This window comes from Phyllostomus hastatus, unplaced genomic scaffold (genome assembly GCF_019186645.2).
Source record: "Phyllostomus hastatus isolate PE091 unplaced genomic scaffold, TTU_PhHast_1.1 phas_contig_90, whole genome shotgun sequence".
NCBI lineage: Eukaryota > Metazoa > Chordata > Mammalia > Chiroptera > Phyllostomidae > Phyllostomus > Phyllostomus hastatus.
The window spans coordinates 1,233,064-1,260,957 of record NW_025333984.1 but is presented as its reverse complement, the minus strand read 5'-3'; the positions used below and the strand labels follow the sequence as shown (position 1 = coordinate 1,260,957).

The 27,894-nt window shown below is 39.4% G+C and overlaps 1 protein-coding gene across 1 annotated transcript in view; it reads right to left on the bottom strand.

The window, feature by feature from the left end:
• GPC3 (glypican 3) overlaps positions 1-27,894 on the bottom strand; it is a 430,866-nt gene that overhangs the window by 103,968 nt on the left and 299,004 nt on the right. Inside the window, exon 5 of the mRNA XM_045852238.1 lies at positions 26,551-26,676. Coding sequence (XP_045708194.1) covers positions 26,551-26,676 — 126 coding nt within the window. The remainder of the gene's footprint in view (positions 1-26,550; positions 26,677-27,894) is intronic.

Sequence of the window (27,894 nt, the reverse complement as noted above, 5' to 3'; positions counted from 1 at the left end):
TCATTATTTACCTAATCCTTTACTAATGAGCAATTCAGCTATTTCTAATATTTTGTTAAAATAAACAATGATGCAAAGTACATTCTTATATACCAATCTTTGCACATTTACGAGAATATGCAGGATAAGTTCCTAGAATTTAATCAATTTACATTTCGAATCCCAAATTATGAGGTACAATGAATAATTAATACTACTGTATTTTGGTATAGCACTTTACAAAACAGTTTCGTATCACTCAGCTCATTTGAGCAGAAGCTCAAGGACTCTGTGAGATTGATAGGGCAGACTTCAGTATCTCTTTATTTTTGAAAATCTCACAACTTCTTATTGATCTGATTCTGTTAGGTTTTCCCTTCCAAGACAAAATGCATCTGCCAATTTTAAGGACATGTTTTGAAAAACATGGATGGTAGCAGAGGATAACAGGAAATCTAGTTCTGACTTTTATGATAAAAGTCATCCTCTGAAGAAGAAAATGTTTTGTAGTCAAGATGAAGAGAATATCTAATTGCATTTCTTCTAAAATGGTAGCCTAACATATGCATCTTATTTAACTTTGAAAGTTAGCAAATCCACAAATCACCAACCATTAAATATCAATTGCCTTTACCCTGGCTGGCGTAGCTCAGTGGACTGAGTGCGAGCTGCGAACCAAAGCATCGCAGGTTCAATTCCCAGTCAGGGCACATGCCTGGGTTACAGGCCATGGCCCCAGCAACCACATATTGATGTTTCTCTCTCTCTCTCTTTCTCCCTCCCTTCCCTCTCTAAAAAATAATTAATTAATTTAAAAAATGATTCCTAAAAAATGTAAAAATCCAAAAAAGTATCAATTGCCTTTGGGGACTGTATTAAATGTAATACATATAGTAAATGTGTTTGGTGGAAACTGGCTTGCTACTAGTCTCCTTTTATAAATTTATTTTTAGTGTTTTCTAAAAAGATTTTATTTATTTTTAGAGAGAAGGGAAGGGAGAGAAACATCAATGTGTGGTTGTCTCTCATGTGCCCCTCTACTGGAGACCCAGCCTGCAACTCAGGCATATGCTGTGACTGGGAATTGAAGCTGTGATCTGTGGTTTGCAGGCTGGTGCACAATCCACTGAGTAACACCAGCCATGTAGTCTTCCTTTTCATGTTCATATAATGCTGTCTGTTTAAATATCATCTCCCTCTGATGATGCCACTAACTCTATCTTCTTTTTGTTTTTAGTTACTGGTGCCTGAAGCAGATACCCTGTTCATAGAAAAGAAGGTAAGGATCGTTATAAATCTTCTCAAATAAACTTAAGGAATGCGTCCCTACAGACATTTTTTTGACCCCTGGTCATATTGAAGCTTGCTGGACACTTTTATGCCCACTTCTACAAAATAAACATCTTCCTGAAGTTTGTTATCTTCACTGGAATAGTGCAAAGACATATGCCAACTTAGGGATTTTGTACTATACTCCCTCTTCCAACTCATTTATAAATATTAAATCAAATTAGTCCCACAGCTGATTTCTTGTAGCCCTACTATATTATTTTCTGCCATTCAGAAGAGTGTCCCTTTAACTCTATTTTTTAGTTTCTTATCTCCAAGCCATCAATAAGGAACCAGGACCAAACACTGCTCCTCAGTTCCACGGTGACTCAATTTTTAAAACACAGCTTTGGGTTTAAAAGGTTGCCAAACTTTTTGAAAGTCAAAATAGCATACACTGTTCCACTCTCTCCATGTGCTATTTAAATCCTCAAAGGACTTTAGTAAATTAAGCATGGTTTCTGGTTACAGAAGTGTTGGGAAGAGCTGGCCTGTGGCTAAGACCTAAAACTTGCTTTTATTTTATTTACTACACAAAGTAGTAACCAAAAGTACTGACCCAAGTGATGCTGGTAGCTGCTAAAATTTAGTGTCACTATTTTATTTTCATTTTTTATTTTTAGGTATATTTTATTGATTATGCTATTATGGTTGTCTCATTTTTTTCTTCCCTGTATTCTTTCCCCTCTACCCTGCATCCCCTTCTTCCAGCATTCCCCACTCTAGTTCATTTCTGTGGGTCAAAGATATAAGTTCTTTGGCTTCTCCATTTCCTATTCTATTCTTAACCTCCCCCTGTCTATTTTTGTGATTACCATTTATGCTTCTTATCCCCTGTACCTTTTCTGCATCCTCCCCCCACCCCCTCCCTACTGACAACACTCCATGTGATCTCTATTTCTGTGATTCTGTTCCTGTTCTCGTTGTTTGCTCAGTTTGTTTTTGCTTTGTTTTGTTTTAGGTTCACTTGGTGATATGTGAGTTTGTTGTCATTTTACTGTTCATAGTTTTTGATCTTCTTTTTCTCAGATAAGTCCCTTTAACCTTTCATATAATAAGGGGTTGGTGATGATGAACTCCTTTCACTTGACCTCATCTGGGAAGCACTTTATCTGCCCTTCCATTCTAGATTATAACTTTGCTGGATAGAGCAATCTTGGATGTAAGTCCTTGCTTTTCATGACTTTGAATTCTTCTTTCCAGCTCCTTCTTGCCTGCAGGTTTTCTTTTGAGAAAACAGCTGACAGTTTTATTCGCATTCCTTTGTAGGTAACTGTCTTCTTTTCTCTTGCTGCTTTTAAGATTCTCTCCTCATCTTTAATCTCAGCAGTTTAATTATGATGTGGCTTGGTGTGCTCCTCTTTGAGTCCAAATTGTTTGCAACTCTCTGAGTTTCCTGGACTTGTATGTCTACTTCCTTCACTAGATTGGGGGAGTTCTCCTTCATTACTTTTTCAAATAAGTTTTCAATTTCTTGCTTTTCCTCTTCTCCTTCTCACACCCATATAATTCAGATGTTGCAATGTTTAAAGTTGTCCCAGAGGTTCCAAAGCCTCTCCTCATTTTTTGAATTCTTGTTTCTTCTTTCTGTTCTGGTTGAATGTTTTTTTTTCTTCCTTTTGCTCCAAACTATTAATCTGAGTCCCAGTTTTCTTCCCTTCATTGCAGGTTCCCTGTATATTTTTCTTTATTTCACTTTGCATAGCCTTCACTTCTTCCTTCATTTTGAGGCTGTACTCAATAATTTCTGTGAGCATCCTGATTATCAGTGTTTGGACCTTTGCATCTGATAGGTTGGCTTATCTGTTCTTTCATTTGGGCCATATTTCTTTGTTTCAGCATACCTGTTATGTAGTAGGGGCTGAAGCCTTAGGTATTTGCCAGGGTGGGACAACCTGCATTACTACATTGTGGTGCTCTATGTGGGGGTGGGGTCTGAGAGGGTACAATGGTGCTTGCTAGGCTCTTGCCCCACTTTCAGTCACTTCTCCCACTTTCCCCAAGCGAATCACACCCTTTTTGGTGCTGCCCTGGTTGCTGATTCCTGGGTGGGCAGGCTTGTGTACATTGTAGGAACCTTTGGGCCCATCCAACAGACTCTGCTAAGAGACTGGTAGTTTCTCCTGCTGCCGCAACCCCCAAAGGTTTTTACACCTAGAGGTTTTGAGGCTTTATTTGCCTGGCACTGGAACTCTGGGTTGCATGGTCTGTCTTGCTCCCCAGTTGTTCTTCCTGATTTATACACACTCAAATGTGGGACTGCCTGCTCTGTTAGCCACCACCTTGTCCACCCAGTCCACCAGCCACCACCTTGCGAAACGTCCTCTGCACCCCAGCTGTCTGTCTCTGCCCCTCCTACCAGTCTGGATGAATATTTTGTGTTCAGCACCTTGGTTGTTGGACTTCCACACAGTTCAATTTTCTGGCAGTTCTTGTTGTTTTTCGTCTTTAAGCTGGTTGTTATCCTTCTTTGAGTTGTGCAAGGAAGCAAAGCATATCTACCTATGCCTCCATGTTGGCTGGAAGTCTCCAGTGGTACGATTTTAAAACTTTGTGTTCTTACACAATCCCTTTAGGTGTCTCAATACCTCGCTGCTAAACCTCATTTTTTTCCTGTTTCTCGCCCTTCTATATTTTTCTCCTTAGCCAGACAAAATATAGAATGGAATTTAAAAGCCATGTTATAATGGAATACTATGCAGGAATCAAGTAGATCTGTATGTGGTATAGAACCAAGTCTAAGATACAATGTATCAGATGCAAGTAGTGGTTATGAATGTACAGTGTGATTCTGTTGAGGTCAAAAGTAGGTCTGTACATACGTCACTCTCATATACTTCATAGGGGTTCAAATATACACAGAAAAATTTTAAGAAATACTAATAGCAATTACTTCTGGTAAGTAAGGAGGGGATGTTTTATTGTTTCTTTTATGTCCTCTCATATCTTTTATATTTTATTATGGTTTAATTTTTAATAAGTGAAATTTTATATAGTCATTAATTTTTTAAGACTAAAGCAAAACAAAAGAAAAGAATAACTAAAAGCAGGGCCAACACAATGCATGTCACAGGACCTGTGGGAAATCTTACTTGTTAATAAGAGTTATGTTGGCCATCACTAGTGCCCCAGGCTAAAGGGGATTTCTTATGACAGAATGCATATTTGGGCCAATATACACAATGTTACCCTTCTAACTTCAGATAGGTATCAGGTCACAAACTCTACTTTGTTAGGTTAAACACAGCCTTTATGTCTTGTGCTCTTCAATGAGGTAACTCCAACCTGCCTAATTCAAAATGAACAGTGTATCAGTGAGATGTGAATATGGATATACATTCTTATGAGGAGGACCCTCCCTCAAAACTGCAAAAAACTCATGCAAGTTTACCTTCCCTGTAGGTGCCTAAAGTTCTTTCCTGATGAGAATTGAGGGCCTCCTGAACTACTCTGATGCTTCCTGACCTGCTACCCTTGCATCTGAATGTATCATGGGCATGGTCCCGAGTTCATCATGCTTTTTTTATGTACATTCCATGTGCCAGCTCATAGAATATGTGATCTCTTTCAAGAATGAGGCCTGGTTAGTTTTCTTTTCTACTACCCAAAGCACCCTGTGGTACTTATAATAATAATAGCTATCAGCATTGAGTGCTTTCTCTGTGCCACTGTCCTAAGCACTGAGAAAAAAATCTATTTCCTTACTTAATCCTCCTAACAATCCTCTGAGATAGGCACTATTATTATCAGCTTTTTTTTTTTTTTGCAGAGAACGAAGGCACAGACAAGTGAAATCACTTTCCCAAAACCACACAGCTAGTTGGTAGCAAAGCTGAACTTTGAATTTTGTGAGTGTACCTCCACGCTGCCTCTGTTCTTAACCACTATCCTACTATTGCTTCTTTAGAAATAATCCATGCTGACTAAACATTTGACATTTCCTTACCATACTACTCCATTGTATGAGACAATTTGCAAGCTACAACAGTGCCTGGAGCAATATCTCTCTTTACCTACTCAGCAGATTCCTGGAGTTGCCCTTTAAAAGCCCTTGGGGAGAACGCTGTGTATGGAGTTTCTTCTCCCAAACAGAGAGGTCCACAGTATTGCTATTTACTGAAATATTTGCATTCTTGGGAGATAAGGTGTTGAAGTTAGAGAAATAAATAACCCACTACCACCACCACCACCACCACCACCACGCTACTAGACAAACACCAAAAATGATTTGAAATCTCTAAGGACAATAGAAAAATGAATGCAAGAAAAAAATTGTGCTTGATGCCTTTGTCACTCTGACTATAAAAATGTGACATATGTGATGTGTCCCTGGTGAATGTTATGTAACATGCATGCTCCGAGCTTCAAGCCCAGAGGGACTCAGTTCAGGGTGCCTCTGTAGCTTTGTGTTAATTAATTCAGTATTTCTTTTCCACTCACTCCCTCTGTGCCACTGGTGTTCATGGTTCGTGACAGGCTTTTCATGTGGATGAGCCATCACAGCCATAATTCACCTCATCTACAGATTGCCCAGAGTGTCAGGAATGAGGACACTGTTGGCTATGGGGGATTTTAATAATGGGTTGTCTGCTTAGTAACACTCATCTCTAATTAGCTTAATTGTCCTCTCTTCAGAATACTGCTTCTTTCCTAAAGCTCTGAAATGGTTCTGGCAAGGAATACCAGCCAGTGCAGGAGGAAAAATAAATATAAGGAAGTTACTACCTCCCAAATCTAAAATTTTCTTAACTGGACATGTGTGTGATGTTAGAAGAGCCACCTTTAAGCATTCCATATGGTGTTTTCTCCTTTCTCCATGCAGTTTGGTATCTGTTTAGCACAAAAAGGACTGGTCTAATACCAAGAAAACCTTATTTGTGCAGTGAAATGGAGGGGGCATGTTTCTGTTCAAGCAGATTGGTTGGGCATGGAGAAGGAGAAGGAGGAGGGAAAAACCTGTGTAAATGCCATAAAGAGAAAAGGAACCTAATTAAAACAGGACATCTGGGCATGCTAGCACTGGGATAGTTGAAGCAAAGACAGCACTTGTAGAAGAGGAATAGAGTCAAATAAGCGTAAAATGGGCGATCTTTTCTTCTCATTTCTGTGCTGGCTGAGGCAGCAAGGGTGTAGTGGAAGGAAACCAACAAATTCAAATGTAGACCATTCCAAATGGAAGCACCCTCAAGAGATCAACTTGTCTGATCCACTCATTGTGTAATGAAGAAAATGGAGACCCAAAGAGGGACTTTCTTAACAGCACAAGTGGTTAGTGTCACAACCCCCACATTTAGAAGAAATTCCTTTCTTTAAAAGGTTTCTTAAATGTACATTGCTGATTTTAAACACTACTGGTAATGATTTAGGACAGGAAAGCTGCTAGAAAATTCACTTTCCTTCTTCCCTTAGGCATTAGAATGGTGGGAAAAGTTTTGAGAGCAAATTTTAGAAGGACTAACACACCCATCACCACCAAAATATTTGGTTTCACAGAAGTTTAATTTGCTACCGGTTATAAATGGCTACAAATAAGTTGTAGATCTCACATTCTCAGACTGCCATCTAATGGACAAATTGTAGGATTGCATGTAGCCCCTAACTCAAACTGATTTATCAGACCGTTTCCTTGGAAAGTACTGTGGCTGCAATAATCACTGTGGAAAATTGAGTAATTTTAAGAGCATAAATAGCTTTAAAACCAAACTAGAACACAGGGTAAAAAATTCATCCTATTAAAAGGACTAAAAAGTTGTTCCCTTTCCTATCTAAAACACAGTCTTAATTTACATAAGAGAACAGAAAAATAGAGCAAAGGTGAAAAAAGCTAGCTTTTGAAAATACTCTTTTTTCAAAAAAATATTTTATTTATTTATTTTTAGGGAGGGAAGGGGGGGAGAGAGAGAGAGAGAAACATCAATGTGCAGTTGCTGGGGGGTTATGGCCTGCAACCCAGGAATGTACCCTAGCTGGGAATTGAACCTGGGACACTTTGGTTCCCAGCCTGTGCTCAATCCACTGAGCTATGCCAGCCAGGGCATACAATTTATTTTTCTTATTTATGCACATATTTAAAGAAAAATGTTTTCATAATTGTTAGCACAGCAGTACCAGTCCCATGCAAATTTCAGCCAGGAGAGTGCTACAAATAAATCCATCATACTCTAAGAAATACCTCTGTTGTCAAGCAATAGACTTTCAGAAATTATAAATAGATTTCTACTGAAAGGGAGCAAGAGCTAGAGAAGAACCCAGGGAGATGTAAACCAATGAAATCTCCTTTAGTGGACATTCACTATATAAGCGAATAACTGTATTAGAACAGGTTTTTAGCATATTTTCAAATCTCACTGTGAAGAGGGACTAACAGATTGCTCTTGGAATGTAACCAAGAAGTCATTTAAACCTGGAGAAGCAAAGACTATTTTCCAGATGGTGAGGAAAGCTTGAGAAGTTGGTATCACCACCATAGTGAAAGGAGTCTGTGGTCATGGGGAGCCACCCCCAGCAGAGAAGGGAAGATAGAGAGAAAATGCCTGAGGTGGGATCACCTGAATGTTTGTCTCAAAAAACAAGATCTGCAGAGGATCCAGGAGGCAAGAAATGTACTTAAGGAAGTGAAGGGATTCTTGTGAGAACTGAAGTATATGTGGCAACACTGGTGAGAACTGTCTCCTGGGCTTTGAGCCCAAACCTCGGTCAGTCAGGATACTAGGCCAGGGTAGACGGGCCTGAAGAAGGGTTCTCTGAGGGGTGTCCAGGAGGGGAACAGACCAATGAGGAAGAGAGGACTCTTACCCAGTTTAAATCTTACAATAACAGAAAAAATTCCATTCAAAGGGTCAATAATTGGGAAGAGGGGGTGTGTAACAGAGCACAGTATGTGATGGGGATTTATTCTTTAATCAGCCCAAACTCATTTACCAACTCCTTCTAACTCAGAAAACCAGATGTTTTCTTGTCCCACTGGAGTTAAACAGAAAGGAAATGATCTTTACCTGTTTTTAAGTTGTTGTTTTTTTTTGTTAGATTTTTAACCCATGAAAATTTCAGACTTGGAAAGGACCCTTGAAATCGGTCCAATGTGGTCCTCTTACAGATGGGCAAATTAGGCCCCAGAGAGACCAAGCAGTAGCCATTCAAGTTATTATTGGCATAGATGCTGGTAGAACATGAATGGAGCTGTAAGTCCCTCCAAAGAGAGGTGCCAAGAAGAAGGGGTCAGAGAACAGGTCACATGCCTCAGCAACACATGAGAGCATTGTATGAAAGTAACTGGTATTCAAAATAATGGCCAACAATTAAATTTTTAAGAGGGGAAATTCAGTTTGGTATTCACAGTTTACTGAGACAGTGAGTACACAAGATATTTTAGAAAGGCTGAGTCATATGGTAGAAAGAGCACTGCGCTTGGGGTTAAGTTGGAGGTTCAAAAACTGGTTCTACCACTTAGTCTGTGACTTTTGACAAGGAAATAAACCCTGCTGAGCTTAAGTTTTCTCATCTGTAAAATGGGATAATGCCATCTGCACTGGTTTGAGGATTAGCCGATATACTAAATATTAGTAAATTGCGATACCACAGGCAATGTGCTTAGTTAGAACAGTACCCAGCTCATCTACCTGAGGCTGTTATTCTCACTATGTGAAAGTGCCCAACACAGTGTCAGACATGCAGTAAGTGTTCAATACATGTTATTTGAAAAGGATTTCCTCAGAGAGGGTGTATAAATCTCGAAATGAAAAGTTAGGGGAAGCTTCAAATCTGCTGACACTCACACTGAGAGACCTTGAAAAATGAAAGTCTCCGTTGCCTAAGTATGTCCTAGATAAAGTATGAGTTGAAGCAAGGGTAGGAATAATTTTACAATTAGGAAAAACGACAAGACCACAGGTACTGGAGCTTTCTTTGGTATTCTGATTGAGCAATGCTGTGTCAGTAGGCAGCACCAAGCATGTAAGCCTGGCTATAAGGAACTCTTTGGCACAGATGTCCTCACAAAGCTTCCATGTGACAGGACACCTGAGGAGGGAACTTACCAGAGGGGACTTCAAATGGTTCAAAATGAATTTCAGTCCATTGAAGAACAAATCATTTACTCGTTGCCCAGGGCAGACAGTTAAGCTTCCCAAGTGGCCAACTTTGGGTGTCAAAAGCCCATTTCACTCTCTCCTCCCCCCACATTCAATATTCCTCCTCTCAATGATAGAAAATATTCTGCTTCCACTTTGTATAACTGTCACAAGTAATGAATTAGATGGCTCTTGAAAACACCCACATGCTTTTTCAAATCTCTTCAGAACATGGCTTTGTTTGTCTGAGCTACTGGCAGGGTCTACAACACTTTAATGAAGTGATCTGTAAAATGAAAAATAGGACTCTCAAAGTCTACCTATAATCACACCTCACTGATTTAAGGCTAGTCCGAGAGAGGTGAGTCTGAGTTAGGGAAAAATTGGACTTGTGGATTTTTTTCTTCTGCTTCATTTCATATATATGTGGCAACACAAAGGAAACCCCCCCTCAAACATTGCTTTGAACCTTATAATGGGCCGCCAAACATCCTGGGAAAAGGAGAAACTGTTTTTTATATGAATGCAGACTGTTGAAATACTTTTTTAAAAAGCTCAAAATTCCTGCCACTGTTTTCTGATGCTCCTCTTAGCCACATTCCAGCCCTGTGCCATCCCCATGGACCAATCCCTGGATTCCCACACTGAGCCTACCCAAGGTACACATCTGCTGGTAATGTCGATTTGCATCACAAACATTTTTCTTTATTAATTTTTAGAGATAGAGAGGGGTAGGGAGAGAGAGACAGAGTAAGAAAAACATTGATTTGTTGTTCCACTTATTTATGCATTCATTAGTTGAGTCTTATATGCACCCTGACCGGGGATCAAACCTACAGTCTTGGTGTCTTGGGAGGACACTCTAACCAACTGAGCCACCCAGCCATGGCACAAACCCTCTTCTAATAGTATAAACTTCAGCCTACTTCTGGGTCTATCAAATGAGATTTTACTGTTGTAAAAATAAATCTTCTGACATAAATGTTATATTTACTATGATCAACAAAATAACTTCGAGAGGGTTACAAATCTAATCATGAAGTTTCTCAATTTGGGGGGATCAGAGAAAGAATTTGCTGTCTTCCATCAGGAATCATGCAAATGCTCTCTACTCAATACTTACCAATCAATCATCTGCATAACCTGTGCTCAGTAATAGGACCCTGGTAGCTGGAGGTCTGAAATTTTCCAATGTGACCACATCCTGGTTTTGCCTTTGGCAAATTTGCTCCTTAGAAAATGAAATCTTTACCTAGGTACTATGTTTGATCCCCTGCGAACCTGTGATTCACTATATGCAGCTCTACTACTTCATGACCCTCTGAAGACACACCATTGCACATCACAATCCCCAGAGCCCTGGCAGAGAGTGCTATTGTGGCTCACAGGAGGGAGAAGGGAGTAGCAAGAATAAGGTGACTCCGCATTAGATTTGCTCAAGAACACTGAAAGCTCTTGTCAGCAGAAAGTAGAATGTTACTTCTGTGGCTTCTCTTCAAATCATTCCCAGAGTCCCAGAATCCAGGCTGCAGTCAGAGCCCTGAGGTAGCAGAAGGAAAGACACTTGGCAAGGCAGCCTGATGGAAGATATTGGTGATCATGGGCCTTAGAAATGGTTTCTACCATGGGCATGGTAGCTGGCACAGAGCCACGGGAAAGTGGCCATCACTGCCAGTATCTGACTATCAGACTAGCACTGCCCTTGGCAGGTCCAAGCCTGGCACTGTCACTCTCTAGCTGCCAGCAATGAAATAAAAGTAAAGAATAACAGAGGGAAGAAAAGGTGAACTGAAGTGTAAACCACCCCTACCCCAACCACCCTGGTAGCTGCAGGTGCTCTCGGCTCCTCAACCCTTTGCACCTGCTGTCCTGCTGGAACAAGTGGCCTATTGTGTGAGTCTGTGTGCGTGGAGGTGCTAAGCAAACAACAAGTGACTCTCCTGATCATAAAGTAGATGAGATTCCAGGAAAACTTCACTAAGCCAAATAAAAGTGATTGTAAAGCACTTGGTAAAATATAAACTGCTATATAAATACTTAATAAAAGCTCAGAGCAATGCACACAAGGACAACTAGGTCAAAAATTACCCTTAGCCTGGAAGGTCTTCAGAAAGAGTGAAAATCGTCTCCCTTACTTTGGTTGTTTCAGCCACTTTGTATTTCTCTTCTCTTAGCTGCCTTCAGCCCTTGGCACTTCTCTAGATGTATCTCTCCCCTTACTGATATATTTCTGTGGTTAGAGGGCTTCTAGTTTTCATTCTGGCTGGTTGTGTCAAATATTATTTGGAGCACTAGACATTGAATTCCATTTCTTTTGCTTAGGAGCCCATTGGGGTTATGTGGTGCTGTGGGGGAGACATTTTCTTGAGGGTTTAATCATGTGAATTTCACCCCAAAGTCTCCAATATCAAAAACTGAACACAACTCTAACAACATCTCAAACAGTCAACCTACCTACTTCTCTGTAGCCCCAAAGATATCTGGAGAAGTCAAATGAAGAAAGAACTCACTACTGTCCTAATGAGAATGATTATACCCCGGGGTTCCTTGTGAATCACTTTCACTTTGATCTGTTTAGGAAGCTATCAGGGAAAGAACTAGAAATTCAAAGTCATGAATGCGGCTCTATGGAATTCCTCCTCCTTTCAGACTCTCTCCCCCTCAAATATCCTTGTCATAGGATCTCATAGCCGGTTAGAACTGCAAAGAACTTTAGAGGTCATTTTGTCCAACTCATTTTTAAAATAAAAGGCTGAAGGGCAGTGATTTGCCCAACATCACACAACCAATCCATGGTAGAGCTAGGACTCCTGATCTAGAGCTAAAGAGGTCTCTTCTTGCATAAGCTTCACAGCTCCATAAGTGATACACAGGCAATGGCTTTATTATAAGAGCCATGTGTGCAGAGGAGATTTAATGGAAGGCTTGCTTTGGAGATGGGTGAAGGTCATCAGCTTTCTCCCAAGGGATGCCATCTTGTAGCCTTGGAAAGATCTGAGAGCAGAGAGACATGATAAGAGAGGCAGGAAAAGTACTGCTACACTAGTGGGCCTGGACCAAGAAGAGACCAAAGAAAGGATAAACTTTAGTAGCACAAGTCAGGGAAAACCTGGACTGAACATCCATTCCAGGTCTCCTGGACTAGAGGGGAAAGCAAGTTTAGGTCAGGATTTCCATCAAGAACTAAAAGAAGGCAGCAGGGCTTTGAACCCATAAAGGACAGAAGACATGTATTTAACAAGTAGGGCAATGTAGTGGGCAAAAGGGCAGAAATGGGTTGAGTTTTGATCCTCTCTCTCTTATTAGTGCTGTGGCTTTTAGTAAGTCATCTCATCAGTAAAATGGGGGTAATAATAATGTCCATCTCAAAAGGCTGTTCTGAGGATTAACCTAGTTAACATACACAATGTGCCTGGCACTGTGCGTGTTTCACGGGAAGCACTATAGAAATGTCAGCTATTATCATCACTAACTACCTCTACTGTTCCAGTCCTACTTTACCCTGAAGTTTCACTGTACCCTTAGACAGGATTTGGGGGTGGGGAACAAAGGGAAAAGAGAAAGGATCAGAACACTTCAGGGAGTAAAAGGTAAAAGAAGTTAAATAGTAAAGGCAGAAAAGCCAACAGAATGGGTAAGCTGCAGTTCCCCCAGCAATTCTTCATCCTTTCCACATAAACTCCCTACAAATGCACCTTTTCCACATGTGTGGGAGCTGCTAGAGGCACAGGTGCCAGTAGGTGACCAACCGTCTCTGCCTGTGACAGAAGGGTTTCCCAGGACTTGGCACTTTGTGTGTCCAAACTGAAAAGTCTGTAGCAAACTGAGACCAGCTGATTACTGTATGGGCCAGAGGGAGTTTGTTGCTCAGAATTACTATCTGTCATAGCAAGAGCACAGAACACTGTTGCTAGTTGTCATCCACTGGGGTTTGAGAAAGCCTCTGCTTATCCACAAGCCATATTATAGGAACTTTTAATGGGACCCAGTTCATGGCTATGAACAAAAGAGAATTTCTTAAATAAATGGGTCTCTCTAGGGGAACATTGGCCAATTTGAGGATGCTCATCTTTAGCAGGATATTCCCACAGCAATAGCCTAATTATCAATGATTCTTATTTGTTTGCGTTGATTCTATGATGCTCTCTTTCTCTAAGTTCTATTCCCAGTACTGTTATTTTATGTGTTTAAAAGTAATAAAACTCGATTTTCAGCATTTACGCTTTGAACATGTAACACGTGACTGGATGGAATTCCTTGAGAACTGTAGTAACATGTTTCAAGGAGTTGAAATCTGAGGAGGTAACATATGAACTAGAGTTACACAACTTTAATAAATTGAAGAATTTGAAGATGGAGGTGTAGGTAAACATGCTTGGCTTCCTTGCACAACCACAACAAAAATACAACTAGACTACAAAATGAATATCACCCAGGTTTGTCAGAAAATTGAGTTGTATGGAAGTCCTATAACCAAGGATTTAAAGAACCCACATTCATCTAGATGGGTAGGAGGGGGTGGAGATGCACAGAAGTGCTGAGAGGTGTGGATTGTGAACAGAGATTTCACACCCATGTGTGGTTAAAAAAAAATCAGAAGGGATACCTTGGGAGCAAGGGACCCTAGCTCTACACTAGATCATCCAGCCCAGGGTTTCAGTGCCAGGAAGATAAGTCCCTATAACTTCTGGATGTAAAATCAGTGGGTGTTGGGGTTGTGGAAGAAACTGCAGGGTTCTTAGGACTCTACTCTTAAAGGGCCTGCAATGGACTTAGGAATCATGCAGACTCACACCCTCTGGGATTCAGCATGAAGGCAATGTCTGGAAGGGCACCAGTGTCTTAAGGAGAGAAAGTGAAGTGACTGGCACCAGGGCAAGTGCTGGGAGACAGCTTCATTCCGGACAAAACCCCAGAGGCCAGGTAGCGGCATTGCTCTTTCTCCAAGCCCTCCCCCACAAAAAGCTACAGAGGGGTGAGACAGGTTGCCCCACCCTTTCCATTATTTAAGGTTCCACCCCACACACCTTACCAGTGTATTTTTCTGTCATAAGCTATGCTACTAAGAGAAGGAGTCAAAGCAGCTCTACCTAATACACCAAAAGAAACACAGGGAGACTGCCAAAATGAGGAGACAAAAAAATATTGCCCAAATGAAAGAATAGAACAAAACTCCAGAAAAAGAACTAAATGAAATGGAGATAAACAATCTATGAGATTCACAGTTCAAAACCCTGGTTATTAGGATGATCAAGGAACTCATTGGGTACTTCAACAACATAAAAAAGACCAGGTAGAAATGAAAGTTACACTAAGTGAAATAAAGACCAATTTATAGAGAACTAACAGTGGAGGGGATGAAGCTGGGAATCCAATCAATGATTTGGAACATAAGGAAGGAAAAAAACATTGAATCAGAATAGCAAGAAGAAAAAAGAATTTTAAAAAATGAGGATAGTAAAAGAAGCTTCTGGGACATTTTCAAAAGTACCAACATTCACATCATAGGGGTGCCAGAAGGGGAAGAGGAGGAGCGAGAAATTGAAAACTTATTTGAAAAAAATAATGAAAGAAAACTTCCCTATTTTGGTGAAGGAAATAGACGTACAAGTCCAGGAAGCACAGAGAGTCCCAAACAAGATGGATGCAAGGAACATCATACCAAGGCATATCATAATTAAAATGCCAAAGGTTAAAGACAAAGAGAGAATCTTAAAAGCAGCAAGAGAAAAGCAGACACTTTCCTACAAAAACAGGAGTTCCTATAAGACTTCAGATGATTTCTAAAAGAAAACATTGCAGGATAGAAGGGACTGGCAAGAAGTATTCAAAGTGATGGAAATCAAGGACCTACAACCTAGATCACCCTATCCAGCAAAGAATGGAAGGGCAGATAAAGTGCTTCCCAGACAAGGTAAAACTAAAGGAGTTCAGCATCATCAAGCCAGTATTTTTATTTTATTTTATTTATTTTTAGAGAAAGGAGAGGGGAGAGAGAGAGAGAGAGAGAGAGAGAGAGAGAGAGAGAGGGAAACATCAATGTGTGGTTGCCTCTTGCATGTCCCCTACTGGGGACCTGGCCCACAACCCAGGCATGTGCCCTGACTGGGAATCGAACTGATGACCCATTGGTTTACAGGCCAGTGCTCAATCCCCTGAGCTACATCAGCCAGGGCCATATGCATTTTCCTACTGGAGGCTATGAGGTAGAGGCATTATTTTCATCATTTCACAGAAGGAGAAACAAAACAGAGTTTAAGTAACCTGCCCAAAGGTACACAGACATGCCATGGGGAAGCTAGATCTAGTACTCGGGTCTGTTACTAACAAGTATGTGTGTTGGTTCTTCCATTGAATTCAATAAACATGTATAGAGAGTCCACTCCCTGCCAGGTAAACTAACTATGAGTAAATTTAGATAGGAGACACGGTTCTTGTCTTGAAAGAGCAAGTGGAAGAAGAAAGATGGACATATAATACAGGGTAATAGATGATATGCTAGAGGGACACCTACATGCTGAGTAGTCCTTAACCCAGACTAGGGCATGGAGCAAGAAGATCCAGGTTCCTCAGAAGACATGCCACTGAGTGAAGGATAAGAGGGGTAAGCCAGCCCCACAGTACTTTTTCTGGCCTCTCCTAGGATGGTCCTTGTCTTAGTCCTCCCTAGCAGTAGTTGGAAATTAGCTTTTCAGCCTGAGTTCTTGTGTAGCACCACCTCCTACACGGTCCTCTAAGCCAAAGCTGGTATACCCCAGTCTCAGGAGAGGTTGGCTTAGTCTGGCTTTTGTTGAACAGCTCTGGGACTGAAGCTATTCCTTGAAGCAAGAAGGGGGACAAAATGGGCAAGTGAATGGTTCAAACCAGGGTGGTTTAAAATCCATTGGACATGTGGATCAGGAAAATAAAAGGGGGAAAAAGTAGGAAGCTCTTGTAACCCTGGAGCAACAAATTAAAATAAGTGTTCCTTCACATGGAGATGAAATTTCCTTGTAAAGGCAACAAACCCAATGATCAAAGTGAAACTCACATAAAAGAATAAAATTCATTGGCTTGAGAAATTGGGAAATCACGACTGATTTTAACGATCTCTCTCCTTTTCCACAAAGGTTAACCCAAGGGTAACAGAAAGGCCTTTACAGCATAGGTCAACTAGATTTGGCCTACAGTAGACCTGTTCTGGTTTCCAATGTAGGTAATTTTTGAAGACTGCTGGATTATTAACTCAGAAGTCCTATGAGGAACTGCTGAAACTCTTTGCTATAAAACAAGATATTGAAGGGAGGAAGGCCAGCCAGTACATGCCCTTAGATGCAAATAACTCTCAGTAGACCCCCAGTAGACCCAAATACCCACTTTTTGCACCAAACTGAACCAGGGATGGGGATTTTGATGATTTTGCAGAAAAGAGAAGTAAAAGTGAGAGGAGGTGAGTGAAGCTGTGTTCCTGAAGAATGAAGAAATGGATCATTGAGGGGAGCTGAAATCAAGCCTAACTCTATCTATCTTCCAGTAAAGAATTCCAACAGCTGTTTTTCTAGGCTTGTTTTAGTGGATAACAGCAATCATAGTTACCATTTCTTGAGGGCCTACTGTGTTCCAGGCACTATACCCTGCATTTCACAATCTCTCTGAATCCTCTCAATCATCCTTTAAGGTAGAAATTAATAACTCCACTGTACATAATGGGAAACTGAGGCTCAGACAAGAGAAAGCTAATACATCCTGGAGTAGAAATCCCCTAAACTTGTGGGCTGAAACCCTCTACTCTGTCTGATGCGTTTTATGACTACCATGTAACTTTAAAATTTGCCTCTGTGTGCTTTTTGTCAATACCTCAAGTTCTTGGCTATATTACTATGAGTAAAAATCATCAAAGAAACTCAACCAATTATTTGCACTTACTTAAGTACGGGCAAAAAGTGGGAGACCTGAGCTATTTTCATTTTTTATTTTAAAAATATTTTTAAAAATTTATTGATTGATTTTTAGAGACAGAGGAAGGGGAAATGGGGGAGAGAGAGAGTGAGAGAGAGAGAGAGTGAGAGAGAGAAAGAGAGAGAGATCACGAGCACTATTTGTTATTCTACTTTATGCATTCATTGGTTGAATCTTACATGTCCCCTGACCAGGGATCAAACCTGCAACCTTGACATATTGGGATGATCCTCTAACCAACTGAGTTACCCAGCCAGGGTGAGCTGAATTAAGTTTAGAGCCCCCAAAACCTTATACCCTGTGGGAGAAACTGAGGCCAATGGCAGCAAAGAAGTGGCACCTGCTAGCCATTTTCTGTGTCTTGCAGGGAAGAAAAAACACCATTACAACCACAAGGGTCAAAACACTAAGGAAGCTGGAGGGGGTTAACAGCAGGGCTATGGCAGGAGGCTCCCAAGAGGCTTCCCTAACACACCTCCCCCTTTATTTCCAACTCCAAGTCTCAAGAGGTCATCTTCTTTGATGCTCAGTGACTAACTACCAGAAATAACTCTTCTGGGTCAGAGTAATTGGATGAAAATATTTCGGGTCTGTTTTGTTTGTGTAGGTCAGAGGCATTCTGATGAAGTGCCACTTGTATGGCTGAAGGAGACCTGCCTTATCAGAAAAATATCAGGAGACTTGTCCTGCCCAGCAGTCTTGTTTCAATCAATTCTGCACCTATCTAATATGCTCTCTGAGAGGTGAATATAAAGTAATGACAGATTCCAAATTCGCAAATATCTATCAACCCTCTGTAATGTATATACTCCAAATCATGTTGTCCATCCATGATTCTGACATTATTTAAAATATTTCTGGAACTCCTCTTTGGAAATCTCCTTTAAAGACAGTTTAAGCCCTAGCTGGTGTGGCTCAGTGGATTGAGTGCCTACCTGTGAACCAAAGGGTTATCGGTTTGATTCCCCAAGCACATGCCTGGGTTGCAGGCCAGGTCCCCAGAAGGGGGTGCATGAGAGGCAACCACACACTGATGTTTCTCTCCCTCTCCTTCTCCCACCCTTCCCCTCTGTCTAAAAGTAAATAAATAAAATCTTTGAAAAAAAAAAAAGACAGTTTAAGGATCACAGGAAGTAAACAGCCCCATTATTTCATCCTGTCACCTTACCCAAAATGGACTCCAAGTAAAATAGTACATACCTGCTTGATCAGCTACCCCCATTCAACAGTTTGGTTCCAAAAGAATGATACATATTTCCAAAAAGTGCAGTTTACCTTTACAGGAAGAATGACCTATACCTCCTCATCCTGTATGTGCATGGCCTACTCAATCACATTACATTCATGTGATAACATCAGCAACAGCTGTATTTATGTAGTGCCTATGTGCCAGAGCATGTCTTCAGAATAACCCTGTAGAAGTATTGGTATCCCTACCTCACACATAAGGTAACAGAATTTGATGTTAAATCACCTTCCCAGACCACACAGTCAGAGTCTGAACCAGGATTACAATCTCCATCAGCATCATTCTAAAGACTGTATTCTTCCCAATGTGCACCAATCACCTGGCTCATGTTTCCTAACCTCTCAGGGTCTTCTCACTATAATCCTCAGCCTACACTGCTGAGGATCAATGGGTTGAGAACCAACAACTTGCAAGCTGCAGGTCCTAAAGAACATATAGAAAAATCTTTTGAGGACTGGCAGCATCAGTAAAACCATTAAATGACCTACCAAAGCACCTGCTTTCAAGGAAACAATAATATTTAAAGGGCATAGAAGCTCTAGTATGTTAAATTAATAACTTTTAAAGCAATTATAGTTCTTCATGGACCCATCTCCTAAGGCACAGGTGGCAAACACAAGGCCCACTAGCCGAATCCAGCCCTCCACCTTGTTTTATCCGGCCCAGCACCTTGTTTTCTACCTGGTGGCAGTGCCGAGCTCTTGCTTAACTGTTAAGGAGTAGTTACATTTATACAGTCCTAAAATTACATTTGGCCCTTTGAAGGCAACTGCAAGGCTGATGTGGCCCCCTGTGAAAATGAGTTTGACACCCCTGGCCTAAGGCTTCCCAGCTCAAATAGAAGAGCTCTGGTGAGTGGAGTAACGGAAGTAAGGGGAAATGGGCCTTACCCCTCAGAACCACATTTTAAAGAGGGTTTTGTGAAGTGATATTTATTTGTTGAGGGTATGGATATGCTAGAACCTGCCTTGGAGACCCCCAAATGCTCTCCTTTTAATTAAATGATCCAACTGAATGTAGGTAAGGCTGACATAAGTACTACTGGGATACAATCTGCTTAAAGTAATAAGCTAGCTGCCCTTCAACAGATGGCTGCAGACAGCAGTGGTGAGCCACGGAAATGTTTCCTCGTGCTATATTGGACATGACAGTCAACAAGTACAACCCATCCTACATGTGTAACAGCACATTAAGCTGTCAGTTAGTAGGATAAACTGAATTTTCCTCACTCAGTTCTGAAGGTAGAGGTATTATATGTGACACCATAATCTTAAAGGGTAAACGTCACTGTATTGCCAGAGAGTGGGTCCTGAAGATGGTTGTCACTACAGACTATTTTTTAAAAAAATATATTTTACTTATTTATTTTTAGAGAAAGGGGAAGGGAGGGAGAAAGTGAGGGAGAGAAATATCAATGTGTGGTTGCCTCTCAAGTGCCCCCTACTGGGGGCGTGGCCCACAACCCAGGCATGTGCCCTGACTGGGAATAGAACCAGTGACCCTCTGGTTCGCAGCCTATGCTCAATCCACTGAGCTACACCAGCCAGGTACTTTTGAGATAAGTGTATGATAAAAATATGCCAATCTAAGCCCTTAAAGGGATTATTACATGGGGTTACACTCCAAACTTCTGTCTTACCTTACCAGGATTGGAAAAAATCCATAGCTGCCATAAATATTTCATGTTACACCAAATTAAGTTATCTTCTACATAATACATTTTCCTTTAAAGCCTTTCCATGTACAATCTTATCTTATTCAAAGTAGGCAGAATACATAAACTGCCATACTAGTAAGCAGTATTATACAACAGCACTTGCATCTAGGGCATACACTTGGGCCAACATTGCAGGTCCCCAGATCAGACAGAATGAAGTGTCATGTTTCTACTTCTAGGAAAATGAACTGAAATGAAATCCAAAAAGGTCTGAGTGGGGCCAAGAACTGTGGACACACTGATACAACAAATACTCTCTCTATCTTCACAGCATTTTAAAAGCACGGCATCCTGCAGGATAAATGGCAAGGGAAGAACTGGCCACAAGAAGAAAGAGCTGGGATGTTGAAGACCATATCCTAGTTTCTAACCCTCGAATCCCCATGACAGGGTAGCTCAGAAGAGGTACTGAGACTTGGCTTCAGGATGACATTAGTCTGCTTTGTGCTTAAACAAGCTTGGAATCAAATTACTTTAGCACCTGACTCGACACCATTGAATACAATTTCTATTCTACATTGTTTGCTTTCCTTCCTATGGCCCCTTCCTCTTGGCCCTGGTTTCTTTATCTTATATATTCACTTCCCTACTGGTGTTTTCATTGGCTGTTCTATATTTAAAGTTGTATATACACTACCTTGATTTCTGGACTAAAGCCACCACATAAATCTAAAAGACAAACAAAACCCAAACAACAAATAATTAATGACTTATTTTAGCAAGAGATCTTGGGAGCTATATATAGCAATTGCTGCATATCACTGGTCTCTTCTGATATGATTGGAATGATCTGTTCATGTGTATCTGAATATGTATACACTCCAGTATATAAGTATTTTCTTTACTTAATTCCTTTACCACTAGATTGAAGATTCTGAAGGCCTTTTCCTTTTGGCTATATATACCAGTGAAAGAACTATTAGTGCTAGAATTTAGCTCTTCAATTCCCAGTCAGGGTACATGCCTGGGTTGCAGGCCATGACCCCCAGCAACCGCACATTGATGTTTCTCTATCTCTTTCTTTCTCCCTCCCTTCCCTCTCTAAAAAAAAAAAATAGATAAAATCTTAAAAAAAAGTTACGTCAAATAATTAAACATGGAACTGCCATATGACCCAGCAACTCCACTTCTGGGAATATATGCAAAGGAAACTGAAACAGTAATTCTAAATAATATATGTACCTTTATGTTCATTACAGCATTATTTATAATACCCAAGATCTGGAAGCAGCCCAAATGCCCATCAGTGGATGAGTAGATTAAAAGGCTGTGATGTATTTACATAATGGAATACTAGTCAGTCATAAAAAAGAAGGAAATCTTACCTTTTGCAACAGCATGGATGAACCTGGAGAGTATTATGCTAAGTGAAATAAACCACTCATAGATAAAGTACTATATGATTTCACTTATATGTGGAATCTTATAAACAAAATGAAGTAACACACAAAATAGAAACAAACTCACATAGGACATACTGACACTTGTCAGAGGGGAGGAGGGTTGTGGGGCTGGGTGAAAAAAGTGAGGGGATTAAGCAAAGAAAAAGCTCATAGTAACAGACAACAGTATGGTGATTACCAGAGGGAAAGGGGGTAGGGGAGGCAGAAGTGAGAAAAGGGAGGATGATGGTGATGAAAAGAGACTTGACTTGGGGTGGTGAACATACAATACAATATACAGATGATGCATTACAGAATTGTGCATCTGACACCTATATGATTTTATTAACCAATGTCACCCCAATAAATTCAATTAAGAATAAAGACAAAAAAGCATTTTTCTCTCCAAATATGGATTTTGAACATGTGTAAGTTTAAATAGTTTCTCTATTACCCTAATGTAATGGTAAACTATAAACAATAAAATGGGGCTTACACACAGTATCAAACAATCCAGAAAAATGAAAATTTCAGTCAATTATCCATATATTTCGCCTAACAGTTTTAAAGAGGTGCTTGATACTGTATGTACTAAATTGTTCATTCTTCATGCTGGTATTTTCAGTGCCAATGCAATTACCTTACTTCCATGGGTTCTTTATTTTTCTCTTGGTTTCAGGGATTCTCTAATTGGAATTCTCTGTAGTTCCACAAAGGCAAAAGATGGAGAATTTTCTGTCTCGACAGTTATAGAAAATCTTTGCCCTCAGGTTACAAGATGGCTTATGTGAGTGAATCTCATATAAGTCAAGCTTGCAAATTCAAAGATTTTGGCTAAATTCTGGAAGACAACATTTATCTCAAGCCAAGATGGAACAATAGGCTTATGTGATACTCCCTGAGACTAGATCTGTGAAAATACTCTCTTCATTCATACTTCAATTGGTTGGACTCATAAGAGATAAAAATTGAAAGGATGTATTGTATGACCTTATTTAGAGAGACAATGACTTGTTTAAGCCTTTACAAGCTGAGAGATCTGTACATCCAGAGTAGGAAGATATAAATAGCTCTGATAATGCAGCTGACCTGGATACTGATATTTCTTCAATGTCAGTATTTTTCTTTTAGTCAGGCATCTCCGCTGGTAAGTCTCATTCCCTTTTAGGGTCCTTGAACTTCATAAATTTTCCTGACTGAAAGTATAATATTTTCAAAGGAATGCAAACTCAACCCATAAAGATAAAGTTACAACCCATTTGGCGATATGAAGTTGCAACTGTTACTTAAAACTAAATTAAATTAGAGATTCACTGGAAATCCGTGGAAGGTTTTAGCTATCAATGAGAAATGCAGCACAAAGCTAATCTTTATAAATTGTACAAATAGAGGGCACACATGTCCTCAGGCTATAGAACTTCATATTATTAAATGTATATTGCTAAGTAATTAAAAAAATCTACTTTGACACTATTCCCTAGTCCCATCATTTCATTAGGTCAGTAATTTAAGTATGGGTTAATTATAACCTGAGGGTACTAACCAAGAAGTTACTTCCTGGATTATATAACCCTTATTCTGTCTACAAATATGTTTGATTTCATTCCTTCCTCCCTCCTTCTTTTTCTTCCCCCTTCCTCCTTCCCTCCCTCCCTCCCTTCCTTCCTTCCTTCCTAGATAGAATTATATATATTGACAATAAAAGTTGTTTTTTAAAAATAGATTTTTCAGAAGTACAAATAGAAATTTGGAATAATAGCTTTTCTCCATACCATAATACTTATTTTATTATTTGTCCAACACCCTAAAATATTTGACAAATATATTAAGCAAAAAATATTCAGTCAATGGGGTTCTATTAATGGTGCAAAAGTACATTTGGGTAACTTTGGGACTCATACAAATTTAGCAGGCTTTGGATTCCACCATTTGAGAGAAGAAGACTTTCTTGGTTCTAGGGCAACATCCTTTGCAAAAGTACACTGTATATGAAGTAGTTCATGTGAATAAAATTCAATTTAAGAAATCCCACTAATTCATAAGATGTAGGTGTGGGCAGAAATTCCTTGGAATTAACTAAAACATGATCTCCTGATATATTAGAAGATATATCCTATCAGGATACATTTGCTCTCAGTAGCTGTAACAGTGTAGAACCCAATATTAGATATCTATTTTTTTTCTAGAAGAAGTAACACCTCTTTGAGTGTGGTTGTTAGAGTAATAATATGGGTGCAATAATTTATAGTTTTAATTTGAACATTTCACCTAAAATGTCATATGGTGTGCTTGCGTGTGATATTGTTATGTTACAGAATTACATGCTTATGATTTTGTAATAAAAGGGGTGTTATTTGTGCCAGACCCTATACATATTAGGTGCTCAAATATTGGTTAAATGAACAAGTGTTTGATTGTACTAATAAATAAACATATTGCAAACTAAAATTTCCTTTTTAATAAGAGACCATGGCTAGAAAACATGCTGCTTAAAATAAATTACTATTCAGGAACTGTTCATATTTCACTAGATTAACATACTAGTGGATAGGTCACTGGGATGGTTTTTAATCAAGTTTTTGCAAGATCCATATATTTGACCTTTGGGCATTTTCTTTTTAAATATTACAGTGAGGCACACAGTTCAGGGCTAATGCATCTACTTTTTATAAAGCCAAATATCAAAGGCTTTTCTCTGACAATTTAAAAAATATTTCATAATAGGCACATTTTCACGATTCTACTTAATACCTGGTGGGCTTATAGGCTGATAAATATACAGTATTCCTCCAGAGTGGAGTGGGCTGCCTGGGGCCATTAATCCCTCCAGCCTGACTTGCATTTACAAGAGGGAAGTCTATGTCCATGCGAGTTCAGTGCCTCATAGAGGGTGGCGTCCAACCTCAATCTCATTGGCACCTTGTTCTCATTTTCCCGGATCAGTAAAATAGCTTAGTTGAGAAACAAGCAATGTATAGGCATGTGTTTTACCTTATATTGGGAAGAGGAGCATAGAGGGTGAAGGGAGAAAGAAAAGAAATAACCTGCCCTGGCTGATGTGGCTGAGTGGATTGAACTCTGGCCTATGAACTGAAAGGTGGATGGTTCGATTCCTGGTCAGAGCATATGACTGGGTTTTGGGCTAGGTTTTGGGGGCAACCGATCGATGTTTCTCTACCTCTCTTTTTCCCTTCCCACCTCTCTAAAAATAAATAAATAAAATCTTTTTAAAAAAAGAAGACAAAGAACCCGAATTGAACTTGCAGTATATACCAGTCTTCCAATAAATACCAATTTGCTATGGGCTTTAGATTTATGACCTCACCTAAAAGTTACAACACCCCTGTGAAATACCCTTCCCTTACAGAGAAGGACCTTGAGCCTTTCTAAGTTACTCATCCAAAGTCATACACAGTAAATACCAGAACTGAGATGCAAAATCAAGTTCATCTGGCTCCAAAGCCGCCTTCTGTCCATTACATTACTTTACTATTTAATTTCATTTTGATTCATGATTAATTATCCTATGTCCTTATATTGGTTCATACTACAATGTAAACTCCTCAGAGCAGTTAACTTGCCTGTATTGTTCATCCTTGTATCCCTAGCATCTAGCTTAGTGCCTCACATATAGTAGTATCTCAAAACATAAATGTTGAGGGTATGAATGAATGAATGAGGAAAAACACACATATTGTCAGACATAGAGAGGTTGTAATCCAACCATAACATTTTTTAGGTGTGGAAACCCAGGCCCAGAGAAATTACGTCACTTGCCCTAGGTTAAGCAACTAATCCATGAAAGATTCAAAATGCCAGTTCAGGTCTATTCTGTATTGTCCTCTAAAATACACTACTGCCTTGGCTGGTTTGACTCAGTGGATTGACTGTCGGCCTGTGAACCAAAGGGTGGCTGGTTCAATTCCCAATCAGGGAACATGCCTAGATTCCTGGCCAGGTCCCCAGTAGGGGGCATGCGAGAGGCAACCACACATTGATGTTTCTCTCCCTCTCTTTCTACCTCCCTTCTCCCCTCTCTAAAAATAAATAAATAAAATATTTTTTAAAATAAAGATTAAAAAATAAATGAAACACACTACTACAAAAATTTTTGAAAGCATGTTCATCAACACCATGGGGTTTCCTAAGCCTTCTACCTTCCGGATTTAATTCCTTAATTGCAAACTGTTCCTTATGCATGCAAACCCAATTAGCCGACTAGAACGAAATCTCTGTGAGGACAGGGAATTTTGCCTGTTTTTTCATTTCAAGATGACTAGCAGTTTGAAGGTACTCAGTAAATATTTACTGAATAAATGAATATATATTATTTACTTTCCAGCTATGAGCACATTCTTCATTGATGAAGAATGTTAGCACAGATTATGCTAACAAACACTCAAATGATCACATGTTTCAGTAAAACTGCTCACTGAACCAGCACTCCTTTTTCCTTCCCCTGTCTTCTTTCCTTCACCTTCATCACTAAAACAGGAAAAAAACAGACATATCTATTTCATAGGGTGGGTGTAGGATTGAAGAGAGTTAATACAGACAAGTACTTAATATGGTATTTAATATGTAGTTAACTCTCAATACATGATAGCTATTAGTATAAATATGATTTCTTCCAATCAATCAATGAATAACAACCAACATAATTAGGAGATGGAGTAAGCCAATAATTCTCTACAAGCTTCAAAGTTCATAAATTATGAGGGCTGTAAGTTATAGAAAGCATCTTGCATGTCATAGATACTCTATGTTTTTCCTAGAACTTTTCTTATGAAATTAATGAAGGCAAGAGAAGGTGTAACCATCCTTGTGATGAACATATGATGATTATTCCTCAAACACTGCTCCATTTATCATTCAAAAAAAGATTACCTCTCCACAAGTTCTTGTCCATTCCAGCAAAGAGTGTCATTTTCAGCCACAGGGCTATGGCTGCAGATGTAGCCAGGCAAAGCACTATAGAAACTGATGAAAGATTTCAGCTTCTGAATTAGTTCCCTGAAAGAAAAACAAAAAACATCTGTGCATAAGAAGCAAGTAAACTCAGTATGAGAAAAGTTTAATTTCCTTATCAGCATGACAGAACAGCTCTAACAGACTGATTAGAGCAATAAATGATTTTTAAACACATTCTTGGCTGTAAGGCTACAATTTTGTTTTTTTAAAAAAATCAATAAAATTATATTAGAAAATAGTTGCCTGCCATATAGGGTACTGTTCCTTTCAGAAGGATGATTTAATTCCAACATTCATTTTCTAACATGTTCAGCTTCCACTTTTGGTTCAAAATGCTGTTACTTACATTCTCAAAGGTGCTGATTACAAGGCACACCGGAGCACTACATATCTTTTGGTTTCTGAGTGTAATTGAGTGCATTGATTATAATTTACAATGCTATTACCCTAGAGATGACCCCTTTCCATGTAGGCTCTGGCTAATAGTTGCAGATCAGAACTGCAGGGCACTCAGGGCAGTATAAGCTCTATGAAATTCTCCTAATTATATAGTCAGAGAAACTGCTAGAGGAGGAAGTTTTCGTTATGTGTATATTGTGGTACCTATGGGAGGAGGGAGGAGGGAGGGAATGCATCCCAGTATATTAATTATAATGCACTCCCGTGTATAATACGCACCCAAGTTTTTGGCCCAAACTTTCAGGGAAAAAAAATCTTTCATTTGAATTATTTATTTATTTATTTATTTATTTATTTATATTTAGATACTTGTTTTTTGTATTATAAAGGAATTTTAGCATTTATTTTTGAACACAGATATTGTTATTGCTTTCTAGAGTTTCACTTTTAATCATAAGCATAAATAAAAGAATTAAAAACATTTATATAGATACAGAATTAGTACTACCCATGTATAATGTTCAGCCTTATTTTTCCCTCAAAAATTTGGGCAAAAAAGTGTGCATTATATATGGCAAAATATGGTATTTATTTGCTTTGGCTTTAATGCTATCTATGATAAGACAAGTGTGTTTGTGTGTGTGCGTGTATGAGAGAGAGAGAGAGAGAGAGGGGGAAAGAGTAACAAAGTGAATGAGACAGAAAGAGAGATTGTATTAAGTATGCAAATATGCATAAACACAAACACATAAGTACCCAGCCAAATTTCTGGCCTATTATCTTGTTACAGATATACATGGACACACAAAATAAAATACTACAAATTGGAGAGAAGTAGATATTCTTATTAAAATATTAAAA